Source organism: Carettochelys insculpta, chromosome 26 (genome assembly GCF_033958435.1).
Source record: "Carettochelys insculpta isolate YL-2023 chromosome 26, ASM3395843v1, whole genome shotgun sequence".
Lineage (NCBI taxonomy): Eukaryota > Metazoa > Chordata > Testudines > Carettochelyidae > Carettochelys > Carettochelys insculpta.
The window spans coordinates 5,178,688-5,205,188 of NC_134162.1; the positions used below are offsets into that span (position 1 = coordinate 5,178,688).

The 26,501-nt window shown below is 53.9% G+C and overlaps 1 protein-coding gene across 1 annotated transcript; it reads left to right on the forward strand.

The window, feature by feature from the left end:
• Window positions 1-406: 406 nt before the first annotated feature.
• On the forward strand, window positions 407-26,296 carry FGD2 (FYVE, RhoGEF and PH domain containing 2). Its single transcript, XM_074977277.1, has 16 exons — window positions 407-521; window positions 5,964-6,336; window positions 8,273-8,353; window positions 9,834-9,982; window positions 11,109-11,265; window positions 11,460-11,598; window positions 14,444-14,502; window positions 15,248-15,394; window positions 16,174-16,266; window positions 17,338-17,417; window positions 17,503-17,533; window positions 19,128-19,220; window positions 19,667-19,798; window positions 20,125-20,271; window positions 23,814-23,957; window positions 24,131-26,296. The coding sequence occupies exons 1-16, from the start codon at window positions 442-444 to the stop codon at window positions 24,371-24,373; spliced, it is 2,148 nt and encodes a 715-aa protein (XP_074833378.1). The 5' UTR covers window positions 407-441; the 3' UTR covers window positions 24,374-26,296.
• The last annotated feature ends 205 nt before the right edge of the window (window positions 26,297-26,501 follow it).

Genomic DNA, 26,501 nt, shown 5'->3' on the forward strand with positions numbered 1-26,501 from the left:
AACACATGCTGCCAGCTGTGGGCACTCTGCTGCTCAGCTGGGTGGCATCTGAATCTCTCCTGAGTGATGGCCCCAGCACAGAGCTTACAGGGAACACTGCGTTCTGCTGGTTCTCGATATAACTGAACCCAGGCCTTAGCTGAACCTGTTCCAGTACGCAGTATGTTCTGAGTTTCTCTGTGCTGCAGCCTGCAACACTTCCTCTTCGCTTTTCCTTTTGAGACCAAACCAGATACTATTTGATCTCACTGCCCAGGCAACAAGAACTACAGATTAGCTCCCCAGCTCACAGATCTCCGCACCCAAGCAAATTTGCATTTTCCAGACACCTCTCACGACAGAACGAGAAAGGAGCTCCGACGACATAGTCAGGGGCTGTCTGGTACTTCCTGGTCTCTCTGTGGCTCTTTCTTACCGGGTCATTGGGACCAGTTCTGATTCATGAGAGCCAGCACGATGGCGGGGGAGCCAGGCAGTCGAATGACCGTGTTTAATCTCGTGGCTGTGTTTGAGGATCACAGGTAAGGAGAATGTTCCTGACTGCTAAGTGCAAATGAAGTCTCAGCAAATAGGAGGTGGATGGGTCAAGGGGAACAGAGGCTGACATGAAGTCTGGGAATTAGCTGATCATTAAATGCAATTCAGTCCTCGTTTGCCTCTACTGTACTCCGGAGGGACCAAGCCAGTGGCTTCAGCCTCTGTAACCGTCAATCTGCAGCCTCTCTGCAGACTAATAGTCATTCGATGTGGACATTTGGCCACTAGTAACTTTACCAAGGCCACAGTCCACTGTGAGTTTCAGTGATCCAATACCCAGTTATAGCGGCATATGTGCCAAGGAAAACTGCCCCAAGGAAAGCAACAGAACGTACCCAGTCAGAGGAGAGGGAATGTTCATTTTCTGATAGCCTGCGGCATTGTCCAGTAAAAGGCTGATGGTCAGGATATTTGGTAGTCGGAAAGGTAGGTGGTCCAATGGCTAATGTTCTGAATGAGAAGTCAGGAAAACTCTTGCTTTGCCCTCAATTCATTCTATAGCTTTGGGCAAGTTCTCTCTCCCCTGGTGCCTCTGTTTTGCCATCTTTGAAATGGAGTCAATGATACTTGCCCTTTCCTGTAAAATGCCTTGAGGTCTATGGATGAAAAAGTCTCTATAAGAGCAAAAGATAATGATGATGGTGATTAATATGTATTACTGTAAAGCATAGGAGCCCCAGCAAGCCACTCTGTTAAGTCCTGTGTGTACTCTGAACAGCAAGGTTTTGCAGCCTGTTCAGATTTCACAGATCAGGGTTCTTGAACTTTGTTGTGCAACAGCTCCATGGGAATATGATGGCAGAGGAGATTCTTTTGCCTAGGGACATTGGTTGAAGGATTTCCACGTGCCCTTGTAGCCAAGAAGGCTAATGGCATATTGGGGTGCATTAGGAGGAGCATGTGCAGCAGATATAGAGAAGTTAATATTCCCTCTATTCAGCACTAGTGAGTGTATCTGGAGTATTGTGTCCAGTTCTGCCCTCTCCCCGCAGTATAGAAAGGATGTAGTAGATGCATTGGAGCGGGTCCAGCGGAGGGCAACAAAAATGATTTGGGGGATGGAGCACATGAGGAGGGACTGAGGGATTTGGGCTTGTTTAGTTTGGAGAAGGGAAGAGTGAGGGGCAATTTGATAGCAGCCTTCAACTTCCTGAAGCGGGGTTCTAAAGAGGATAGAGAGAGGCTGTTCTCAGTAGTGAAAGATGGCAGAACAAGGAGCAATGGTCTAAAGTTACAGCAGGGGAGGTGTAGGATGGATATTAGGAAAAGCTATGTCACCAGGAGGGTGGTGAAGCACGGGAATGTGTTACTTAGAAAGGTGGTGGAATCTGCATCCCTAGAGGTTTTTAAATCCCAGCTTGACAAAGTCCTGACTGGAATGATTTAGTTGGGGTTGATCCTGCTTTAGGCAAGAGGCTGCACTTGATGACCTCCTGAGGTGTCTTCAAGCCTTAGGAGTCTAGGATTCTCTTTTTGAGATAGGTTTGCAGGTTTATGCCTTTTCCAAACTGGTTCATTTCCCTGTGTTGACTTACTCTGATCTCTGTGGCTTTATGCCAGCCATGACATAAGTTGGTGTAGAGGAAAGTTTGGTACTTAGCATGGCTCATGCCTGGCTTTGTATTTTTCTATTTATTTTAGCATTTCCTCTGGCTGCCCATCACCATACTATCTGGGCTCTTTCCATGTAAATCAGCAACAACAGCCAAGTACCTAATGGATTTCATGGAGACTTTCATGGCAAAGTTCCCATTTTAAGGTGTTTTAGATTAAATTTCTCTCTTGGTTTGCTGCATAGGAATGTAGAAGCAGAAGGCAGCATCAGGCCTGGGAGCTAGAAGCAGAAGGGGTTGTTAGAGTTACACTTATGGTGGAAAAAGCAGTCAAGTAGCACTTTAAAGACTAGCAAAATAGTTTATTAGGTGAGCTTTCATGGGACAGACTGAAGAAGTGGGTCTGTCCCACGAAAACTCACCTAATAAACTATTTTGCTAGTCTTCAAAGTGCTACTTGACTGCTTTTTGTTTTGATAGTGTATAGACTAGCACGGCTTACTCTCTGTTACTTATGGTGGAAAAACTCTTTCAAAGAGGAAAGCTGCTGCTTCCTAGAGAAAATCAGACTCCAGAGTAGTGTTCCCTCTATTTTCTTCCTTTCATGTGCAGAATAAATTTGTTATGTGCACCAAGGCATGTGCTGATGGGCACCATCAGTACAAACACATGCTACCAGCTGTGGGCACTCTGCTAGTGAACTGGGTGGCACTTGAATCTTTCCTGGGGGGCTGCCCTGGTGGTCAGTTTACAGGGAACATTGCTCCAGATTCACCCAATGTGCAAAGGAAGTTTGTTCTGCGGAAAGATGCCCTCAAATGAAAGTGCTTTGTTTCCAGCTCTGCCATGCTTTATGATCTGCAGCTGTTCCAAGGTCCATGTTTGACCTTTGATAAAGCTGCAGCTTAATCCCTTTCATCGCTCAAGCGTTTCATCTTGTTTGCCGCTGTGGCAAATCTTTGTTTATCTCCAGCTATGCTTTGTATGAGGAAACAAAAGTGAGGCTTGTGTTTTGTTTGGGGGATAGGGAAGCTGGAAATGAAACATAAAAGCCACTTGTGGAACAGAAAAAGAGCCCTTAGCCAGGATCAGTACAATTCAGAGTGCATACAGAAGTGCAGAAGTCCCTCGCCTGAGCTCAGTATCAGGTGTATGCAGGTTCTCTAGGGTAAAGATCTGAAAGAAGGACCTGCAGGAGACCCAGCAGGTTTAGAGAGAAAGACAGGCGTGTTTCTACTGTCCCCATATGAAGGCATTGCATATGGGTGTGAGACGGGGTTTGCGTAAGGGATTTCCATCCAAGTGTGTTTATGTATGGGGTTCATAGAATCCTAGAGCTGGAAGGGACCTCAGGAGGTCATTGAATCCAGTCCCCTGCTCAAAGCAGGACCAACCCCAACTAAATCATCCCAGTCAGGACTTTGTTGAGCTGTGTCTTAAAAACCTCTAAGGATGGAGATTCCACCACCTCTCTAAGTAACGCATTCCAGTGCTTCACCACTCTTCTAGGGAAATAGCTTTTCCTAATATCCAACCTACACCTCCCCCTCTGTGACATCAGACCATTGCTCCTTGTTCTGCCATCTGCCACCACCGAGAACAGTCTCTCTCCAACCTCTTTAGAGCCCCCTTTTCAGGAAGTTGAAGGCTGCTGTCAACTCGCCCCCTGTTCTTCACGTCTGCCAAATAAATAAGCCCAAATCCCTCAGCCTTTCCTCCTAAGTCATGCATATCCCTGTTGTGTATGTGCACGATTGTTTGCTCATGGAAAAGTGTGCATGAGGCTGTGTGTAGAAGGAAGTGCATGCACAAGAGTGTCCACGGCTGCTATGTGCCCACACACATTTGAGCTGTGTGCATGGGAGAGAGGGAGCGTGTGCACGCTTGCCTGCATGCCTAGAAGGACATGTGCGTGCCACGCTGGCATATGGAGAGTGTGTGGATGGCAGTGTGTGCTGAGAGGTGTGCATGTGTAACCTACACACCTCGGGGTGTGGGTCACTGTCCCAGGGAGTGGCACCTAGACCACTTAGAACAAGTCTCCTCTACAGCCTTAGCTGAGAGGCCCCACTCTACGCTCCAGATGGTCCCCAGTTCCATTCCGTCTATGGGCAGTTGCAGGCACAAGCAGGCTGGTGCAGTGGCAATGGTCAAATTAAAAGAGCCCATATGCCTGGGAGGAGGGAGGATGGCCTGCACAGAGAGGGTGGTGAGTGGGTCCTTGCCGGATGAAGGGCGTATCTGGGCACAGAATCGTAGGACTGGGAGGCACCTTGAGAGGTCGTCTCGTTCCAAGCTACTGGGCCCCTTTCAGGTGCTGGTTTGTCTTGTGTGCCCCCAAGTTTTCCCTCACTTAAAAACTACTTACTGACTAAATCAGACATAAAAATACAACACCCTGGGGACAGAAAAACTGCTTATGTCAATGGGAATGATGGGGGGCAGTGCCAGCACACAGGAGCCCTCCACCGCGCCAGGCAGAGCCCAGCCTGTGGCTGGTGTTAGTGCTGGCCCTCCAGCCCCATGTGGTTGGAGCACCAGCACTGGCTCATGCCGCTGTGGATGGGGATGGGGAGAGACCCAGGCAAACTGTAGGTTCCCCATCCCTGAACGATACCATCCCTGACAGGTGTTTGTCTAACCTACTTAAAATCTCCAGCAATGGAGATTCCACAACCTCCCTCGGCAATTTATTTCCGGGCTTACCCACCCTGGCAATTAGGAGGTTTTCCTGATGTCCAATCTAAACCTTCCTTGCTGCAGTTTAAGTTCATTGCTCCTCGTCCCAGCATCGGAGGTTAAGGGAAATAGTTTTTCTCCGTCCTCTTCATAAAAAATCTTTTAGATGTACTTGAAAAAACAGCAAGAAGTCCTATGGCGCCTTTATAGACTAACAGATATTTTGGAGCGTAAGCTTTCGTGGGCAAAGACCTGCTTCATCAGATACTTGAAAGCTGTTATCATAGAACACTTGAACTGGAAGGGACCTAGGGAGGTCATCGAGTCCAGTTCTCAGCCCTCTCAGCAGGACTAAGCACCATCTAGACCATCCCTGACAGATGTCTGTCTAACTCGCTCATAAATAGCTCCAGTGATGGAGATTCCACAACTTCCCCTCTCAGTCTCCTCTTTCCCACACTAAACAAACCCAATTTTTGCAATCTTCCCTCACAGGCCATGTTTCCTAGACCTTAGAGCATGTTTGTGGCTCTCTTCTGCAGGGTCCAAGCATAATTTTTTTCAGGCTCAGTACGAACATAATATGGGTTCTCTCGCTCTCTGTCTCTCACACACACACGTGTGCACACACACAGAGCAAAAGTTGCAACCTGGTCCTGGTCCTGGTGAATTGTACCCTTCCTCCTTCCCTCCCCCCAAAGTCAGGGCTATGCCCCTTTGCACTTTCTCCACAGTTTGTCCACATCTTTCCTGAAACATGGCAACCAGACCTGGACACAATACCCCAGTTGTGGGCTAGTCAGTGCAGAGTAGAGCAGGAAAATGACTTCTCGTGACCAACAGGCAACACTCCTGCTGCTGCATCCAAGAATGATGCTTGCTTTTTTTGCAGACTTCTGGCTTATATAACATTTAGCTTGTGGTCCATTATGACCCCCAGATCTCTTTCTACAGTGCTTCTGAAGCATTCATGTCTCAGTTTGTACATGCGCAACTGATTGTTCCTTTCTGTTTGTGTTTGTCTTTATTAAATTTCATACTGGATTCTCCAGGTCGTTCGGGTGACAGGTCGTTTGGGTCACAAAAGGCCTAGGTAGGCATGGGGGAGTGGGACGGAGCCTGGCCTGGCACAGAGATAGGTACTGGGAGAATGAGCAGAGAACTAACAATGCTGTGCTGGTTCTATGATCCTAGGGCAGAAAAACCTGGCAGGAGTCCCAGACAGGAACTGAGCCATCCTCGGACAAAGTCCAAGCCAGCAGCACCAAATGCCAGTGGACCCACGTTGCTGCCAACCACAGAAGGCAAGGAAGGTCTGGGCAAGACCAGAGAGCATAGAGTGGAGCCAGAGAACCAACATGAGGGCTACCAGCCTTCTCTGAAGTCCATCCAGCCAGCGCTCCAGCATCAGGAGCTGGAGGAGAACCAGCCGCCGGGTCGAAGAGGGCTCACCGTCAAGTGTCTCAGCTCTTTCAAGAGCAAAATCACCGACGATGGCTGGCGGACTCAGCCGCGAGGGGATTCTCAGCCAGGCAGCGAGTTAAGCCCTGGAGGAAGCAAGAGCCAGGTAATTCAGTGCCTCTTTCCTGGAGAGTGACTAAGCGGGAATCAGTGATAGCTTCCGCTATGGATGGTTGTTGTTCATTGGGCATGTGGCCATGATCCCAGAGAGAACAGCACTGAAGCGATTGCTTACAGCTCAGCAGCAAGGGACGGAGGCCAGGGTGTGTGGTTGTCTGGTTAGATCAGAGACCTTGGAGAGGCAAAAGGCCAGGTTTTGAATTCCAGCTCTGCCACCGACTGTCTGTATAACTTTGGGCAAATCACTTTATTCCTCTATGTGCCAGTTTTGCTCATCTGGAAAGCAGAGGTGTGGGGTTTTTTTTTTTTCCCAAAAATCCAGAGAGAGGCTTCCCCAAGAAGTGGCCAAACGTGAAATGATTGTGGGCTCCCTCAGAGCTTTGCGGCAGCTTCTGGCCAGAGACAGGGAGAATACTCCCCCTCTGCACTGAAGGCAGCTGTGAGTCTTAAGTTTTGGGGAGGGCTGGTAAAGTGCAGGAGGTTCTTGGATAACTGGTGCTGCAAACGAGCGAAGTCTCAGTCATCCTAAGTGCAGTAGCGTTCAGTGGGTCCGATGTCAGTCAAACTAGTTCATTTGACTTCTGTGAGTGTGACGGTCTGCCTCCGCGCCTCTGTAGTTTTTCAGGATATTTCAAGACACGTTACAGACCGCACTCAGTTAACCCTTACAGCGCCCTCCTCTCAACTTGGTATCATTAGCCCTGTTTTACCGAAGGGGAAACTGAGGCACAAACTCCAAATTCCCACCCCAAGCTTGTTTTCTCCGTCTACCCCAGAGCAGCAGCTGTGTCACTGGTATAACAGAAAGACAAACACGCGTGCCTGGATCTCGTCTAAGTGGAGGCAGCTTTGCTTCAGAAGTTTGTGAAGATTTCTCCACATTCTGCTCAGCTGGTTATAGTCCGGTCTGTCTACTTCCTGGAGGAATGGCGTGGTAATGGCAGTGGTAAAACATCTGGCCCCGGGAAGGAGCGGAATCGGAATGGAGTGGTCCCAAGCGTGGTAGGATGGGGAGAGATTGTCAGATGTCTCAGTATCTGTCCTGCAGGTCCGGGAGGCAACCAGCCCAAGTACCAGCCAGGCTCTTAGGGAGCCAAGCTGGGACTCCTCCCCATTTCATTTTAATGGGGAGGGGGAAGGTCTTTTGGCTGTAACTTTAAGAAGCAACATCCAGCTGGTTCGCCGTGGATATTAAAGAGTCCAGTCTTTTTCATAAGTGCAGCCGGCTGTGGTCACGTGTCTCCTGCTGTACACCAGAGGTGGCTGCATTCATAAAGCTTTGAAAACCGAGGGGCAAGGGAGACCTATTCCATTTGTTAAAACAGGTACAAACTAGCGGTTTCTCCATCAGCAGCTCTGCCTGTTGACTATATGGTCCAAAACTTCCAAGGTGTTTAGGCACCTAATGCCTATTGATGTCAATGGGAATTAGACACCTAAGTAGCTCCCTAGTTCAGAGGCCAGGTCTCTCCCCACCCTGCCATGCTGGCTAGCTTCCATTTACATAGCTGACCCTCTCAGGGCCAGCTGCTTTACACAGCGATTTTCATGCCATCACTCCATTATCCAGGCTGTCCCCATTATTCTCAGTGGAGTGGAACGTGGAGGGATCGTCACAAATACGTGAAGCAAAAACTGTCCGGACTGTTACAAGGATCTCTTAGCCACACTGTCCCCATCCCTCTTCTCTGTCACTTGCTGATGTGTTAATGAATACTAGCACTGCCTTGGTTTTACCCACGCACATGACCAATGGAAGGCCAATGGGAATTGCCTTAGTAGATCCATTGGGACAAAATCATCCCTAAGTTAAGCTGGAAAACTCCACAGACTTGCACCCAGGCTGGATGTGGCCCCCAATGGCTCGTGCATTGTTCCTACCTGCATGACCAAACCCATTTTAACCTCTGCTGTACCTGTAGGACCCTGAAGAAAAGAAAATTGCCTTGGAGCTGCTGGAAACCGAGCAAGCCTACGTCAATCGACTTCACCTTCTGGACCAGGTCAGGAAGTCGACAGAGCCACTTGCTTCAGGCAGAGAGATGTGATGGGGCTGTCGGTGATGCTCAGGTTATTGGCCTAAGGCCTGAGACACTCTTCCTTGAGGCTGCCTCTTCATCTCAGCCCATTGCGCTCGGGAAAGATCTTTATACCCCTATCTCCTAGGCCTGGGTGACTGATCGATTTGTGTCTGCACCCCAGGCTGGGCAACCCAACGGCATCGCCCACACGCTAGGCCCCGAGCAGTAACTCTCTGGCTGCGTGGGCGTACACAGGATAGGAGCTCAGAAATGCAGGGCTGGAGGGGACACTAAGAGGCCATCTAGCTCTATTTGCTTCGCTGAGGCACAGCCAAGTGCACCTAGACCAGGGATTCGCAACAGCATGACCCAGGAGAACGAAGCCTGCACCTGCCTAAGCCCTGCCACTCTGGGTTGGGGGCCTGGTTGTGCCCCCCAAGGCTTCAGCCTGTGTGGGGCGCCTGTAACCTGAGCCCTGCTACCAGCACTGAAGCTTTAGCCTCAGCAAGTCTAATGCCAGCCGGGGTGACCCCCTTAAAACAGAGTCACGAGCCACTTTGCGGTTCTGAGCTGCAGTTTGAGAACCGCTGACCTGGAGCATCCCTGGCAGGTGTTTGTCTAACCTACTCTTAACCTCCCAGGGACGGGGACTCCGCCCCTTCCCTCTGTGCTCCGTTCCAGAGCTTACCTGCCCTCTTTTGAGGCCGATCAGCTATCGTCCTCCTGTCAGTGCACCCGGAGAACGACTGATCCCCGTCCTCTGTCTTACAGCCCTTCACAGGCCCCGCACCTGCTTTCTTTTCTCAAAACTAAACATAGCCCCTGCACGCCAAACGATTCATTGCGGTCACCCGGGGAACACACTAACTTGCGCCGAGGACCTCTCTGCGTGCGGGCCAGCTCACGGTGTTACCGCCTGAGCAGGGTTCCCTCCAAGCTTTAAGACCCATGGGCGGAATCATATTTGTTATGTGCAGCACCGGAAGAAACACACACTGCTGGCTGCGGGTGCTCTGTAGTGAGCTGAGTGGCACCTGAATGATTCCTGGGTGGCTGTTCAAATGCTCAGCGTACAGGGAACCCTGCTCTTAAGGGAGCCCAGCTCCACTGACCTATATTCTTCTCTGCAGTGTATTCATCCCATGCCCCTACAGTAGCGTTACCTTCCAGGAAGCACCTTTTGTCCTCAGCAGTCCCTGTATTGTCCCTGCATTTCATCCTGGATGCCCCATGATCTCTGAGGCTGTTCGTCCCTTCCCAGCCCATACGCATCTAGCACCAGCTGTGAGTCTCCTTCCACCCGAGATGCTGTTCCTCCAGGAGTCACACAGTCCCCGTGCTTATCTCTAAAGGAGCCTCCGGCCTCCCCTCCTCTGTGGCACAAGCCTTCCCAAGCAGAATGTGGAGGAGGAGCAAGTTGGTTCCTTCTGTTCCTGTACCAACTGGGCCTGGGTCTTGCCAGGTGTTCTTTGCAGAGCTGATGCAGGAAGCCAGGAGTGGAAAGGCGATCCCAGAGGATGTGGTGAAAATGATCTTCTCCAACATCTCCTCCATTTACCAGTTCCACACCCTGTTTTTCCTGCCGGAGCTGCAGAAACGCATGGAGGACTGGTGAGTGCGGGGGAGTCGGGGCCTGGGGTGTCTTCCTGGAATAAAGGGGTGGGGGAGCGCTTGGGAGCTGGGGCTTATGCCCCAACCTGAGTGCCCAGGCTGTTTTTGCTCTGCACACCAGCATGCTGGAAAGTGCCTTTACAGGGCACTCTGAGCCAGATGCTGATCCTCTTCTCCTGCTGAACGTGGCTTTGTTTCACTGACGTCCTAGGTGTACCCCTGAAGTGCTGCTCAGGGTGAGGAAGGGAACTGGATTCCTGTCCACTTATAATTTCATTTGCAGGCGCTTGGAGCCTGGTTGACATTTTGCCAGTAGGCCTGAGAGCCACCGCACGCCCCGGGGCAAGGTGGGGGGACCCAGCCCCATGGTCCTGAAAGGGGCCTGGCCTTAGGCAGAAGGGCGTGACTGGGGGTGCTGCCCTCCCCCTGCCCCCGCAACCCTCAGAACCACGGGGGTCCAGAGCTCGGGCTGCTGCTGCTGCAGTAACTCCAAGCCCCTTTGAATCTCCAGGCCTGGTGCAGTGGTCCCCCTTGCCCTCACCGTCAGCGGGCTTGCACGTTGGGCTCCACACACCATTAGTTAGCCAGCCTCTCGTGGGTTAATTTTTTTGCAATGCTGCAGAAAGGGTCAGGCTCTTCCCGCTGAGCTGCCGAAACCTGACAGGATATGGACAGTCGCAGTGTCAGCTTCAGGTGCAACTTCCCAGGGACCCCCATGTTCTCTCGCTCTCTCTCTCAGCTGTGCGTTGTACTCACCGCTTCTGGTTCTAGTGGTCTGTGATGCTAGGACATGGCTTACCCAGCGTCGCCCAGCAGGCCAGTGGCTGAGTCTGTGATGGATCTTGGTCTCCTGCGTACCAGGCCCGTGCTCTACCCACTAGGCAACATTAGCTCGGTCTTGGGTTGGGGCTGAAACCTGCAGGGTGCTGCGGGAGGCCTGCTGGGTCTGACAAATCAGGACAGGAGCTGAAGAGCCATGGAAACCCTGACTGAAATTTCGCAATGACTCTTAACGCAGCCCTTCCCCTAAACCGTTCACCCCCACTGCTCCCCTGGCTTCTTGCTGAGTCAGTGGCTCGCTCCACTGACCAGGCAGCCGTGTTGATCTCCTGGGTTCTGCTGGCAGGAGCTCCAACCCCAGGATCGGGGATGTCATCCAGAAGTTAGCCCCATTCCTCAAGATGTACGGCGAGTACGTGAAGAACTTCGACAAGGCGGTGGAGCTGATCACCACCTGGGGGGAGAAGTGCCCCCCATTCCAGGAGCTCATTGTGGACATTCAGGTGATATGCTGGTCAGGGCATGTTAGCTGCTCAGACCCATCCAGCCTCCTTGGCTTTGTTGCTCTGCATGTTCCATGGGGCAGCCCCTTCTCTGGCTCCTCCGAGGTGGGTGGAGGTGGGTGTGGGAAGCTGCACTTCCCTGGTGGGTGAGCCTCGCTCTCTGTGTAATTTCGGTTCCTTGCTGTCCCTTCCAGAAAAGGGAAGTCTCAGCTAACCTCACCTTGCAGCACCATATGCTGGAGCCAGTGCAAAGGATCCCACGCTATGAGCTCCTGCTGAAGGATTATGTCCGGAAGTTACCTCCAGACTCGCCGGACAGGAATGATGCTGAGAGTAAGAGCTCATCCCGGGGGCGTGGGCCAATCGTGGGCTGGGAGACGTGCGCTCTAGCCCCAGCTCAGCACATGCCCCTGGGCTCCATGGGGGAAGTGATAACAAGGCAGTGGGAGATTCTCGTATAAGGAGCAGGGCCACTGCAGTCCCTCCGGCTGATGTCTCTGGAAGGCACGATTCACGTCTCAGGATGAAAGTTATGAGTTTGTTGTTTTCGTATAAAGTCAGGAACTGGTCACAAGGTACTAAACAAAAATTCACCCAAGCCCGTGACCTGCCCCTGACAAAACAGGGTCCAGTTCCCTGGCTGCATGCGGTGCCTGGGAGCTACACCCCCACCCCCACCCCCACCTCGCCCCGTGGTTGGAAGTGCCCACCGGTGGGGGAGTGGAGACTCCCACTCAGCGTGCTGGGATGATCCCCACAGTGACTGGGAGCTGCAGGGTCCCCCACAGGGGGCTGGGAGCTTCGAGGTCCCCCTGCCACCTGCTGCAACGAAGGAGCTCTGGGGTCTCATCCCTCACCATCCTGTGGGGTTAGGACCTGGGGCTGGGGGCCCACTGCCACCTGCAGCTGAACATCGGCTGGAGTCCCTTCACTGCCACCAGTGGCCGGGCTGCTGTGGGAGCGTCCAGTGCTGTTGGGGGAGGCTGGGCTGCTGCAGGGCCCGAATGTCACAGTCACAAATTTCATGACTTCCGTGCACTGGAACTGCAGCTCCTGAAGGCTTGCCACGTTTTCCTTGGCTGGCTCTGTAGCAAAAGCAAGGCCAGTCCGAAGACAGGTGTCAGATCACCTGCAAGGTGGCTGAGAGAAAGAAGGTAGCTGTGATCTGGTGCCAGGGACTTACAGTTAGCGCCTCAAAGTCTGATCCCCCACGTTATCGATGTTGCCTTTGGTAGCGTCACTGGGGCATGCTGACTGCAGCCCGTCTTCTGCAGGCTGTGTTGTTAGAGGGCTGAAGCCTGCAAGCGCAAGAGTGGCCTGTGGTTTCTGGAGCTTGATTTGAGACACTTTGCACCTGATTGTCAGGTTGTTCTGAGCCTCTGCCATTTAATTGGAGCAGAGGGTGGTCAGCCCAGGAGAAGAAAAGCTGTGTTCTCCTTAGCAATCCCCTGGAAAAACTATTCCTATTGTCAGTCTGTGGCCTTCCAGGACTTTGCTGACCTGCCCAGCAAGAGCAGGTGTCGTGCTGAGCTCACCCTGCCGCAGAAGGACAAGCCTTTTCCACTTGAGCTAAAGTGGAGTCCTCAAAGACCCAGCCCTTGGGCCATTAACAGTCAGAGCCCTTCCTCAATGCAGCCCACAAAATGTTTTGAAAAGCCCGCATGGATACTGGCTGAGGGGGTGCGGCAGCACATGGGGCCTCATCCAGGCACGTGTTTCCCAGCAGCACCTGGGGCCACGGCGCTGATACAGTCCTGGCAGCAGAGGGCACCCCTCAGTCCAAGAAGCTGTGTTGGCTGCCTCTGCTGCAATGTGAACCGTGCTGGCCTGGGAGCAGGGCCGGTGGGTTTCACTTTCAGTTGCCTCAAGCAGGGGCAGGGGATCCCAGTGTGAGTGCGCAGATGTTAGTGAGGGTGTCATGGTGAGGACTTTTATCAGAAAGGGAGCCGAGTTAGTCTGTATCTTCAAAAACAGCAAGAAGTCCTGTGGCACCTTTTAAACTAACCAATATTTTGGAGCATAAGCTTCCATGGGCAAAGACCCGCTTCGTCCAGCAAAGGGGGTCTTTGCCCACGAAAGCTTATGCTCCAAAATATCAGTTAGTCTATTAGGTACCACAGGACTTCTTGCTGTTTATGGTGAGGACTTAGCTTCATTTTTTTCGTAGGATCCTGGTCTCTGCCTGGGCTCCTGCACACAGGGGAAGAGACACTATCAACTTGCATGTACTGCATTGCCAACCCCAAGCTTTCAAACTCTGTGTATCAGCCACTCACCCCCATCCCCCCACCCAAAGAGACTGACTTCTTGAAATCACAGATAAAAATACATTTGGGGATCTTTTTATTTGGCATCTGATGTTTGAGGTCTTTGGCTGAACTTGGGGCAGATTTTCCCTGCAAACCATGAGACCTGAAGTCTTCTTCATAAGGAAAAGAAAACAAAAAAGAAGGCCGGGATTCTTTTCTAATACCAGACACCTACAAACAAGTCTAATCTACTAAATCCAACTGATCACAGCTGTTAGTGGTGCAGGAGGCGTCAGGTAGCGATGTTCTCAGATCTGGCTTAATTTGAGTAACGTAGCCGAACCTTTTCAGGGAAGGAAAAGAAAGCCACGGTTGTCAGGAAGCTTGTGATCAAACCGAGAGAGCTGGCCTCGCTGGTGTCTAGTCAGTTTCACAAAATGAGTTTGTGGTTTCACAGGTTACACCTAAGGATGGGATGAGGCTGCACGCACCTCCCCTAGGCCACAGGGACGTGTCAGCAGTGGCATGGAGCTAGCAGCCAGAAGTCGCTCTAGCCCTGCTGGTACGCTGCCTGTGATGGTGGCAGCGTTTTAAATCACCCAGGGACAGCAAGCAGGGCTGGGGGACACGTGGGGTGGCAGTGTGAGCATGCGGACCAGCAGGCAGATGTCGGGGGAAAATGCACAGAGAACCCCACCACCTCTGGAGCCTGGCCAAGGTGGGGTGCCCACTGGCCTGCTGGGAGGATTTGAGGATTGGCACTGGTAAACTGAGTTGGTGACCCCTGAGCTAAAAAGAGGGTCTCAGAATGCAGCTGAGCAGTTCTGGTTCCATCCAGTAGAGGGCAGTGGTGACACACATGCTGCTGTGCCCTGTACCTCATCGCCTGGGGGTGCTTAGCTCTTGTTCCCCTTCTCGTCTCATTGCAGAAGCCCTGGAAATGATTTTCTCGGCAGCCAAACACTCGAACGCAGCCATTGCAGAGATGGTGAGTACCAGCCCCGGGCTGTTATTTATGATTTGTACCTGGGTCCCGCCAGCCAGAGACCAGTGCCTCAGGAGTGTCTGTGTAACAGAGAGCACCCCGACCCTATGCCACTCTTAGGGAGTCGTGCTGGAATAGGAAGGGTTTTACTCATCTAGAGCTAGCCAAACCCTACCTGTCGTAAGTTTTGAAAATGCCCCCATCCCTGCGGTGACTGAACAGCTCATTAACTCATTCTCACAATCCTGTATGTGGCAGGGCTGTCATCCCCTCCTACAGATGAGGAACCACGCTGTTGAGAGACTAAGTGACTTGTCCAAGGTTGCAGATGGAGTCTGTGGCAGAGCAAGGCATTGTACTGGTACTCTGTGTTCCAAGCTAGGGTCCTAACTGCTGGACTCCCAAGAAGGCAGCTGGGGAATATATGGTGCAGTGATCAAAAGAGAAGTGGGGTCAGGAGAACTAGATATTTGGGACTTACTATGTGACCTTGTTTAAATAGCTCCCCCTCTGTGTGACATGGCCCTGCCTGGGATGATTTAGTCGGGGTTGGTCCCGCGCTAAGCAGGGGGCTGGACTTGATGCCCTTCTGAGGTCCCTTCCAGCCCTAGGATTCTATGATTCCCAGTTGTGGCACTCAGCCCCTCGTAGGACCGAGCCCAGTGGCAGAGCTGAGGGGTCTCAGCACCTGACTGCATCAGTCCACCAGGGTTTTTGCCCCTCATATGGCTGTTTCCTTGGGTCCCAGGAGCGGCTGCAGAACCTCTGGGAGGTGTACCAAAGGCTGGGGCTGGAAGACGATATCGTCGACCCTTCCAACGAGCTCATTAAAGAGGGGCCCATTCAGAAAATCTCCCTCCGCAACAACACCACCTCGGAGAAGTATCTCTTCCTGGTAGGAGGGCAGCAGGGCTGGGTGTGGGAGGGCAGGGAAGGAGAGAGTGGGGGAGGTCCCCAGAGTCTGTGAGCCTGAGGTCCCTGCTGCTTCGGCCCCTGTTTTCCACCCTGCTCGGGTACCTGGACTCTACCGATCTGAGAGTGCTGGATGCCAGGGTTCCCTGTAAGCTGAGTGTTTGGGCAGCTGCCAAGGAGACATTCAGGTGCCGCCCTGCTGATTAGCAGAGCGCCCCCAGCTGCCCACAGCCGGCAGCCTGCATTTCTGTTGGTGGTGCGCAGCCGCACAGGGCTTAGCGTGTATAATAAAATGTATCCCGCCGGCAATAGGAAAAATTAGAGGGATCCCTGCAGGACACCCACCACATCCAGGTGTAAATAGCACCAAAAGGGGCAAGGCAGGGAGCATCGGGCCCTTTGCTTCCAAAGCCTCTGCTCCCCCAGGCAAGCGAACCCTCTGGTGGCTGTTGCTGCCACGTCTACAGATGAGTCTCAGGGAATCCCTTGTCTTGGGGAAAGCCGGGGTGGGTGTGCTGGGGGGGAAGGGCAGAGGAGCCATTTGGGCTCATGATTTCCCAAGGAAGTTGAAAACTCGGCTTCCCTTCAGTTCCATTGGGATTTCCACCCAAGCACCTTTGAAAAGTCCCCCCGCATTGGTACCTATTGATTCAGAGGTACTGCTCGGTGCTGTCTGGCTGGCCAGGGGATGCCCCCCCTCATGCTCAGTGTACCTCTGCTGCGTGATGCCCTTCTACTGCTCACGTCTGCTTCCTCTCTCAGTTCAACAACATGCTGCTGTACTGCGTGCCGAAGGTCATCCAGGTGGGGGCAGAGTTCCAGGTGCGGCAGCGGATCGACGTGGAGGGCATGAAGGTCAAACAACCCTTCGCCATTATTATTGCTTACATTTATACAGGGAGAACAGCAAAAGGTCTTGTGGCACCTTATAGACTAACAGATATTTTGGAGCATAAGCTTCCGTGGGCAAAGACCCGCTTCATCAGATGCATCTTGTTCTCGAAGCTACAGACTAACACGGCTACCTCTGATATTTATACAGGGAGCAGCTTCCCCCCCGCAACCACAGAGCACCCCTGAAATGCAGCCACCTCTGGGGTGGAGCATGGCTGCTGTTCAACTGGGTAGAGGAACACTGCCTGAGAGGAAGCAGAGAACAGCTCTGTGTCCAGTGAAAACTATAAGAGGGGTTTTAGGGAGGCGGAATGTGATTTGGCCAGGGCAGCTGGTCCAGTTCTTGTAAAAACGCGTCCAGGCAGCCAGAGCCTTGAGTTTCCACCTCACCCGAAGAGCCCCTCTCCAGCTGCACACCGCACAGCTGAAACAGGGAAGTGCACCCCCTACTGCCGTGCCTGCTTGACTGTCTGGAGTACTCAGTGTTTTCCCTTCCTTTCACCCTCGTGCAAATACTGCCAGGTGTAACAGTGTTCCCTGTAAGCTGAGCGCTTGGGTGGCTGCCCAGGAGAGATTCAGGTGTTGCCCAGCTGATTGGCCGGTTGTGTTTCTATAGTGGTACACATCTGCACAGGCCTCGGGACCCATAACAAAATTTATTCTGCACACGAATGGAAAAAATAGTGGAAACATTGGGTGCGACTCTGCTTAGCTCAGGTTATCAAAGATCAAAGCCTCGTGGCTATGGCAAACAGCAGCTGCCTGCAGGCTCAGAGCAGGCCTCCATAGAGCAAGCAAAGAGAGGCACTGAAGTTCTTTGGAGCCAGTGGTTTCCATAGGGGCATGTTGAATCTGTGTTTGTGTGCTGGATCCATGACATCGTCCATGCAGGCTTAAAACCCTCACAGCCAGGGGGCATCTTTACAGTGGGGGCCCAGGCTGGTCCTTCCCTGGGGACTGTGTGGGGTGTAGGCTTTGATCCACTTCTGCCTCTTGCTCTAATGTTCCCCCTCCACCACCCCGGCATTCCAGGTGCGGGTCCTGAAGGATGTGGAATTTCCTGACTCCTTCCTGGTCTCGGGGAAGCAGGTGACGCTGGAACTGCAAGCCAGGTAAGGGAGCAAGGGGCCCGCCCCGTCCGGCTGCAGCCGAGGAGCCGAGGGTTGCGCTCTAATCTCTGTCTCCCCTTCCACACAGGTCGCAGGAGGAAATGAATGCCTGGCTAGAGGTACGACAGCTGCCACGGCCCCTGCTTGGTGGGGTGGGGGGCAGCCACGTGGTTTGAAATATGGAGATACAGACTTACCTCCTGTGGGTCGCAGGTGAACCCAATCCCCACTCCGCCTCTGCAGGTGGGACAGGTTCCTGGTGTGCAGTGGGCAGGACAGGTGATGGAGGGGCTCTGCTGGGGACTGCATCTATGGGGGGTGTGTGTGTGTGTGTTGCTCTCTGAGGTAGGAGTTCACCCTCCACAACCCTGCCTAGGACCCCACTTAACCAGGTGTACTGCAGAGGCCCAGAAGTCAAGTGCCAGGGGCCCCTACAATCCGGAGCATGTGCAGCAGCAGCTTCCAGAGCATGCCAGCTGGGGCCAAAAATGCAGGCAGTATTTGCACTCCCACTGGGAACTGGACTGAGAGCAGCTACTGGAGGCCTGGGGCTGCCATTGGCACAGGCTGTGACCAGGACTGTCCCTAGGCAGATGCAGAATACACAGCTGCATAGGGCACCACTAAATCATAGACTCCTAGGGCTGGAAGGGACCTTAGGAGGTCATCAAGTCCACACCCCTGCCCAAAGCCAGACCAAGCCCAACTAAATCATCCAGCCAGGACTTAAGAACCCCGAGGGATGGAGATTCCACCATCTCTCCAGGTAACGCATTGCAGTGCTGTGAAACATGTGTATATATATATATACACACACCATAGAATAGAGCCCAGCCCCCTGCCCTCACAGCAGGATCTATAACCATCCCTGACATTTTTTTTCTAAATCTAAACTGCCCCAGATCCTTGAAAGGCCCCCGCAAGAACTGAGCTCACATCCCTGCGATTACCAGGCCAATGCGCTGACCACTGAGAATAGTTTTACCTGATACCCAGCTTAGACCTCCCCCACTGTACCTTAAGATTTGAGCTTGGTGGGAGCAGGGGGCAGTCACGTGATTTGAAATAGGGAGGTGCAGACACACATCATTTCTGCTCCGCTTCTGCAGGTGGGACAGGTTCCCGTTGGGCAGTCCTTGTTCTGCCATCTGTCACCATTGAGAACAGCCTCTCTCAATCCTGTTCAGAGCCCCCTTCAGGAAGTTGATGCCTGCTGTCAAATTGCCCCTCACTCTTCTCATCTGCAAACTAAACTCCAAATCCCTCAGCCTCTTCTTGTAGGTCATGTGCTCCAGCCCCCTAGTCATTTTGGTTGCCTTCTGCCGGACCTGCTCCAGTGCATCCACATCCTTTCTGTACTGGGGGCCCCAGAACTGGATGCAGTACTCCTGATGTGGCCTCACCAGTGCCGAATAGAGGGGAATAATCACTTTGCCCCAGATGAAGCAGTGCCCTATTTTTCGTGCTTGTGTGTGCCCAGTGCAGCTGCATGGCAGTGCTGCCTCAAGCAGCCCCTATCCCATCCTCTGCTGCAATTCCTGGCAGCTGAATCCCCCACCCTGCTCCTGCCCCTGCAGCCCTGAGCACAGCCCCTCACCCTGCAGAGTTGCTCCCAGCAGGGGAGGCGGATGCAGGAGCTCTGGCTGTGTGGGGCACCCGAGTTCATAAGGGCGGCTTTGGCTCTGACAGCCCTTCCCCATCCTCCTTTCACAGGCCTTCCAGGATGCCATTGCCAAGAAGGAGAAGCGGAGTGAAAGCTTCAAGACGGCAGTTCACGGGCCTGACGGGGAGGCCCAGGAATTCACTGTAAGCTGCCCTCTTCCCTGTCCTGTGGTTACTTTCAGCTGCTTCAGGCTGAGGCTCTTGGGACATCCTTTTCCCCCTCACGAAGGCAGTCCTGAAGAGCTGTGGAGGATCCTGTGAAGGCAGACAAGCTTTCCCTTTCCCCCAGCAGCTGAGAAGCCCAGACAGGCTAAGTCTGGGGAGTGGGGAGAAAGGTTACATTATAGTCAGCAGGTTCCTTTCATGACAGCTGAATCAGGGCCAGGATGCAGGAGACCCCATGTGGCGACACTAGGCAGCCCAAGCTGGAGAACAAGAGAGAGACCCACAGGGCCTGCTGGTGTCCAAGTGTCTTAGGAGAGAGTGTTTCTGGTACCCCTGCAGCGAGTCCTGGCTCTGCTCTGCTCTGCTCTGCTCTGCTCTGCCAGGCTGAGGTGACTGATCCATGTTCTCCCCTTTCCCCTGCACAGGTCAAATCGGAGGAGCTGGGCCTACGGGCCCCACTGTGGGTGCGGGACAAGCTGGTGACCATGTGCATGCGCTGCAAGGAGCCGTTCAACGCCATCACACGCAGGAGGCACCACTGCCGGGCCTGCGGCTACGTGAGTGACCACGCTGTCTCCTTGTAGGCTCAGCCCTTTGGAGAGACTAGCCAGTGGGCTGCGTCCCCACCTGCTGCAGAGGCAGGGGGTCACGCACTGCCCTTTGGAGGGGCCTAAGAGGGGGAATCAAACCCTGGTGTGAGGTACAGGGGAAGTTAAGGGTCACCAAGAAAAGGAACATCCCCTTCCCCCTCTTCCCTGGGGCTTCCCTGCCCCTGGCTTGTTCATGGGTGGTGTGGGGAGGGAGTGGAGGCTGTCCCCCACAGCCTCACACTGCCTGGCTCAGCCCCTTCCCCACCCCTGACCAGGGTCTGTCTCGGGTGCAGGTGGTGTGTGCCCGGTGCTCAGATTACAGAGCCCCGCTGCAGTACGACAACAACCGGCCCAACCGCGTCTGCCTGGAGTGCTACGTCTTCCTGACGGGGCACCTGCTGCCCGAGGAGCGCGAGGGGAAGCACAAAGGGATCCTGGAGGTGAGTCTGCGGCTCGGGCTGCCTCCTGCTCTTCAGTCTGTCTCCGGTGGCCTCCGTTGCTGCCCCTTTCCATCTCCCCCAGGGCTCCGGCCTGCTCCCTCCCTCCTGCAGGGGAGTCTGCGGCTGCTTCAGCCCCGCTGGGCTCACCTGACGCACAGGGCTCCCACCCTGCGGCCGGGATGACACGGGATGCTTTGGCGAGCTTCCCATTGTCTCTGGGAAGCCTTGAGCGGGGGATTTCCTTGGTGCGTCGGCCCACAAATCTGCCTGGGGCAGGCGTTTTGCCTTGGTGCTCCCCGCATTATAAACAGGGGCAGGGCTCTCCTGACTCTGCCACAGGCCTGGGGCGAGTCACGTGTGAGCTGCCGGTGCTTATCACTAGCCATGTGCAAGTCAGCGGGAGTCTGGAGTGCTCAGTACCTGGGTTCTCTGTCAGCTGAGCACCTGGGCAGCCGCCCAGGGGAGATTCAGGTGTTGCCCAGCTGATGAGCAGAGCGCCCACAGCCAGCAGCATGTTTCTATTCGTGGTGCACGTCTGCATGCACCTCAGTGCACATAACAACATTTATTCTGCCCATAGGGGGAACATTGTTTAATACCACCAGAGATCAGGCCAAACACCTCACTATGCCTCAGTTTCCCCACCCAGACGTCAAGCTGTTCAATATGGGTGCCCCAGATTCCCTGGTTACAAGTGGGGGGTGATATCGGCCTAACGCACATCAGGGTTTGTGAGACTAAGCCCCTGCAGGTCTGCAAAGGGCTTTGAAGGCCTCAGACTCACTGTGTTGCGGGACAGCCTATGGAGCCTGGAAACAAACTGCACTGACGCGGCTCCATTTCCTCGAGAATCGAGGGTGACACACAGCTGCAGTGACTAGAATGGGGTTGGGAAAGCCCAGGCTTGCATGTGCCCCCGATGGGGAGAAGGGATGGTTGGCAGCATTCTCTCCCGTTCGTTGGGTCTGGCTGCGGAATTGTCTTTGTTAGGTGATGCATAGCCTCTGTATTGGTGCTTACCACGAAAGTCATGGTGCACATGGATGGTGTGTGGCCAAAAGGTTGGGTGGCAGGAGGGGGCTCAGGGACCAGGGAGCAGCCACGGCCTGTGGTTAGAGATGCCTCTGTAACCACCCCCAGGTGGAATCAAACCTGGGACCTCAGGGTATGAGCCTCTGCAGTTTGAGCTAGAAGCCAGCTGGCCCTCCATGAAAGTGTAGAGGAGACTCGTTCTTCCTCTGTGTAAGTGATCTAGGTACCACTACCTGGGAGAGTGAACCAGAGCCAGTAGGTGTGTGGGTTCCCCCTCCTCCTCGAGTCCTAGGAGGGACCTGCCGCAGCTGGGGGACAATCAGTGCTCTGTGGAGCTGCCCGAGGCCCTGTGTGGGGCTTGTTAAGCAGCTCAGAGGGAGCTTAGATGCTTGGTTCTCTCCCTCCTGGCTCCCCAGATTTTGCTTGCCCGGGGCCTTGCACGCTTCCTCCTGCTGGGCTGAAATTAAGGATGTGGGTCGTGGCGTGACTCAGGCTGTCACATTTTGGAGCTCTCAAAGGCCTTGCGTGCATGTCCACTTTACTGTGCTGCAGGTCTCTGGCTCTGGGGTGTGAAAAAACACACCCCACCCTCGAGGGCTGCAAGGTAGAGTGCTGTAAAGGGACCATGTCAACAGGCTCCCGGCAGCGGGAGCCAAGCCCCAGCTCTCGGCGTACACAGGGGATGGTGCTGTGACCGTACTGCCACTTTGCAGCATTTGAATGTTTTGAATGTAGACCCAGCCATAGCCCTGGATGTTCAAGGCTTCCACTCCTGGGGTCTTTCAGACCCCTCCGCCTTGGCAAGGACTTCCCAGGAGCAAGGAGGGTGCTCTGTCCGTGGTCCTGAACTGGGGCCGGAACAGAAAAATCCATCTCTATCCCTTTCCTCCTCAATGTACAGACCCACACAGAGATGCAGCTGTTCACACAAACCTCACCTACTCGTGCCCCCGCACAGAAATGGCCACACACAGCTGTTCACACTCCTTGGTGAATACACATGTGCGCAAAGACCAGGTGGGGAGGAAGCCTCTGCTTATTGGGCTAGCTTCTGTGGAGGAGAGACACGCTTTTGAGCCACACACACAGCTCCTCTGGGCTGCCCAGGAAGCTGACTCTGAGTGTCGCAGCTAACGGTGAGGCTGAACTGACTGTTTTGCCGAAATAGTGAACACTGGTATCAGGGTTTGTTCCCGCAGACATGTGTAGGCCAGTGTGCATTTAAGCATGGAAATATACTCACGTGCACTGCAGATGCACGACTGCTCCCCGCAGTGGAGAGCCATGTGTAGGCAAACACAGATCCACAGTTGTGCACGCCCCCGTGAGCACACAAACGTGGATGCCGCTGTGGAATCCCAGTGCTAGCGATGGCTCCTTGCAGCAGCAGCATACATATAGACTGCGGACTGGCCCTCACTGCCAGCTCAGAGCTCTGTTGGAAGGAAGCAGGGCACGCTGCCCTACTGCTCAGTGCTGGATGCAACGCACCAGTGTGGTGCTAGGGGGCACTGAGGTGTCCAGATTCCAGGATTTGGAAGAAAAATGTCAGTCCAAGGTGCTGATCAGTCCTGGGCATTAAAAATCTCCGGTGGTGTTTAACTGGTGGGATTTTAGCCCTAGCGTCCCGCACAGACTGCTACATTCCACCAGTGTTCAGTTCCCCTCCCAGTTCCCACTGCCAGGTGGGTGTTAAACAGCTGCTGCTGTCCCTGCCAGAGGTGGGCACATTTTGGCCAGGGGTGAAATAATCGTCCTGGATGCTGTACTTCAGTTTGCTGCTTGGTTTGCTTTCGGACCCGAGAGAATAAAAGGAGCTTTGTGAAGACACAGTGGGAGGAAATAGGAAGTGCCAGACCTTAGGGCTAGACAGCTTCTGCCTCCTCTCTGGCAATGGCTGGAACCAGATGTTTCGGAGAAAGGCGCAAGAAACTTTCCTGTGGACAATTTGGGTTGTGCACTGAAGTGCCCATAAGGGATGTCTCTCCCTGCCCTGAGGCAATGGCAGTGTGGGCTGACGGAAGAGGATTTATACTCCCCCCAACCATTATCCTTTGTACTGTACAGGAGGGCCAATGGCCTTGCCAGGCCCCTGAACAGGGGGTGGGGGGCCTGCTCCATGCCTGGAAGAGGCGGGACCTCAGGCAGAAGGGGTGAGGGCCTTCAATGCTGCCTGGGGCTTCAGCCACTGCTGTTGCCACAGTAGCAGCAATGGCAGCCAGGAGCTCCAGGCCCTTTTGTATTGCCACCCTGTAACAATCCTCCCCCCAGTTCCACCCCCGCATCCGTGAGCCTGGGACTGTGGGCAGACACAAATGCCTTCCCCCTTTAGAAACCTATTAAGCTCTTTGCCTCTGTGCTATCCTGCAGCAGTGAGTTCCACAGGTCAAACCTTCTCTCTGCCTTTGCTCACTAGGAAGCCTTGGCAGGGTGTGGGTTCCCTGGAGGCCAAACTGCGTGAGCCTGTGGAAGGGTTACAAAGAGGGGCTCGTTTGTTGGTTTCTTGGCAGAAAGAAGCAGCTGAAATCTCGGGGCAGAGCCTGCTGTGCAGTTTCCTGCAGCTGCTGGATAAGAATGGGAAAGGGGGGACGCGGGGCTGGTTCGTGATCCCACGGGACGACCCCCTGGTGCTGTACGTGTATGCTGCACCCCAGGTAGGAGAGAGCTTGGGTCTCCTATTGACTCTGCAGGAGCCATAGCAGCCTGGCAATTTGGCTGCATCACACAGCGTATGGCTGTTGGCTCCTGAGGCACTGGCTGTCTTCACTAGTGGAAAACACCAGTGATAACAAGCCTGGCCCCTGTCTGTCTTCCCCCATCCCTCCAGGACGTCAAGGCTCACACCTCCATCCCCCTGCTGGGCTACCAGGTGAGGGAGCCGCCCCAGAGCGACCCCCGTCACCTCTTCCAGCTGGTCCAGTCCAAGCAGGTGTACACACTTGTGGCGGAGACGGAGGAGCTGAAGCAGCGCTGGATGAAGACCATGGCGCAGGCTGCCAGTGGCAACGCTCCTTATCCCGGAGAGGAAGAGGAGGAGGAAGACGACGACTCATTTGACGAAGTGGCATGAGCAGGGCTCTTGTTTGCCGCTTCCTGACTGTCTCCGAATGGCTCCAGCCCCTCGTGCTGGCGAGTTCGTGCAGCGTCATCTAGTGGTCACAGCCCGGTGACGAGGACTCAGGAGATCTGGCCTCCCAGCCCCACTCACTTCCTGTCAACGTGGATGAGTCACTTGGCTTTTTGGGCCTCAGTTTCCCCATCTGCGCAGTGCAGGGGAGGGTACTTACTGGCCTTGTAAATCGCTTTGAGCTTGGTGGAGGCAGGGCCGCACCGCTGTCACTCTTCCCCTGGCCGGGGCAGGGTACATCCCCGCTGCAGAGCCAGGCCTGAGCACAGCAGAGGAGAGCAGCCGTGGGCGAGTAGGAAAAAGTGATGCAGTCGAGCCCTCGCGTAGGCAACCCAAGCACACGCCCAGGCTCCCTGGCAGGCTGCGGTGCAGCTTGCTAACCTGTGCCACTGCGCATGGGGCGCGTATAACAGACAAGGGGAGGTGTTGCCTTCCCTGGGTCTTAGCCCTCAGCCTCTCCTCTCATTCCATCCCTATTCTGACTGGCTGCAGGCTGGCAGGGGGCAGAAGCAAGTTGGGGGCTTCCCCTACAGCACCGCCCCCCCGCACAGGCTGCAGGCTAGGAAGGCCAAGTGTATAGTACTATATTCCCCTCCCCCTGCCAGGAGCACTGCCCCAGCCTCTTGGGAGGAGCTGCCACCAAAGCAGCCCGTACTCGCCTGCCACAGGTGGCCCCATAACACCCCCGTCTTTAACCCCTGCTGTGAGTCCTACACCTCTCACCTGCCTTGAGCCCCCACCTCACACCCCTCTCTCCGAAGCCCCCGCCCCTCCTCAGCTCTGAAACCTTGCGCCAGCCTTCGTTTTCCTTTGGTGTTGACAAACCCAACCATTGCTACAAAGCGTGTACATTTTGCATTTATTGTCTAAAAATCAATCAACTCCTTTGCTCCAGTTAAAGACCCAAGCTAGGCCGGGTGCCTCCGCTCGTTTAACATGCAAAATGGGCTCAGAAATACCGATGACAAATGTAACCGAGAGAAGAGCTGCCCCCGGTATGCCATTATATTGAATGCTGTGTTCTGCAGAACAGCTGACCGCCCCTTACTACAATATTTTTGCGACTAAAACTCTGACAAACTTTAGGGTGTGTCAAAAAAACAGTGAGTGACACTTGATATTCCCAGATTTAGTGCTTTTAACTAGGCGCCTTCTGCATGTGTAGTCTGTGCCATCTGGTAGGCAGTGGAAAACGTGCTCTGATCTCTTTAGAAAGCAATTGTGGAAGAGTTTTCTTTTTCGAAATATCATTTGCTGCATTTTGGGTTCAAATTACTGGCTGGAAGGGGTGATCAGGGAGGGGAGAGACTGGAAGGAGGAGACAGTGGGGGGAAGGGGCAGGGCCAGAGTGGAGTAAGGGCAGGCCAGCCAAGCTAGGGAGCTGTTAGTCTATAAGGTGCCAGAGGACTTCTTGTTGTTTTTGAAGGTACAGACTAACTCGGCTCCCTCTGATGCTAGGGAGCTTGTGTCTCCAAGCAGCAGCACCTTCACCCACTATCCACGCCACCATGTCAACACTGCTACTGTTGGCCATGTGAGTTAGAGGGGCAGGTTAGTTAGGCCAGAGAAGCGTCTGACGTAGGCACAGATGGGCTCATGCTGCAGAGTTTGCATCTGGAGGGGAGCTGACTGTGCAGAGGAGGCGTATTGGCAGAAGTCAGGTGTGACAGGAGGGTGGGATTTGGATTCACAGAGGGGAGCCTTTGAATATCCCAGGACCAGGGGGCAGTCGTCTTGGCTGATTAGCCATCCATTTCTTCATGGGAGGAAGCTGGGGAAACAGATGAGGATGGAGGCTGAGTTGAGGGAGGTGCTACTGGAGTCATGTGGAGGAGTGGTTTGGGGGGTTGGAATTGGAGGCCCAAATGGAAGTGGGGAGAGATAGGAAGGAGGGTGATGGAGGAGATTCTGCTCATGATTGGCTTAACCCAGCCTGTCCAGCTGGGGGCGTGAGTGGGAAAGACAGATTTCCCATCCTGCAGAACTTTTTGAGAGATTAAAATATTTTCCTGCCCTGAACTGAGGAGAAAAGTTGAAATCTTGAAAAAGTTTGTAAACCAAAAATGTGGAG

What these genes read in the sequence shown, in the direction of transcription:
- FGD2 (XM_074977277.1), top strand. Translation starts at nt 442, where the DNA reads ATGAGAGCCAGCACGATGGCGGGGGAGCCAGGCAGTCGAATGACCGTG. An exon ending in GGACAGGAATGATGCTGAGA is followed by an intron (nt 11,599 to 14,443) that starts GTAAGAGCTCAT and finishes GTCTCATTGCAG; the next exon opens with AAGCCCTGGAAATGATTTTC. An exon ending in AAATGAATGCCTGGCTAGAG is followed by an intron (nt 17,534 to 19,127) that starts GTACGACAGCTG and finishes CTCCTTTCACAG; the next exon opens with GCCTTCCAGGATGCCATTGC.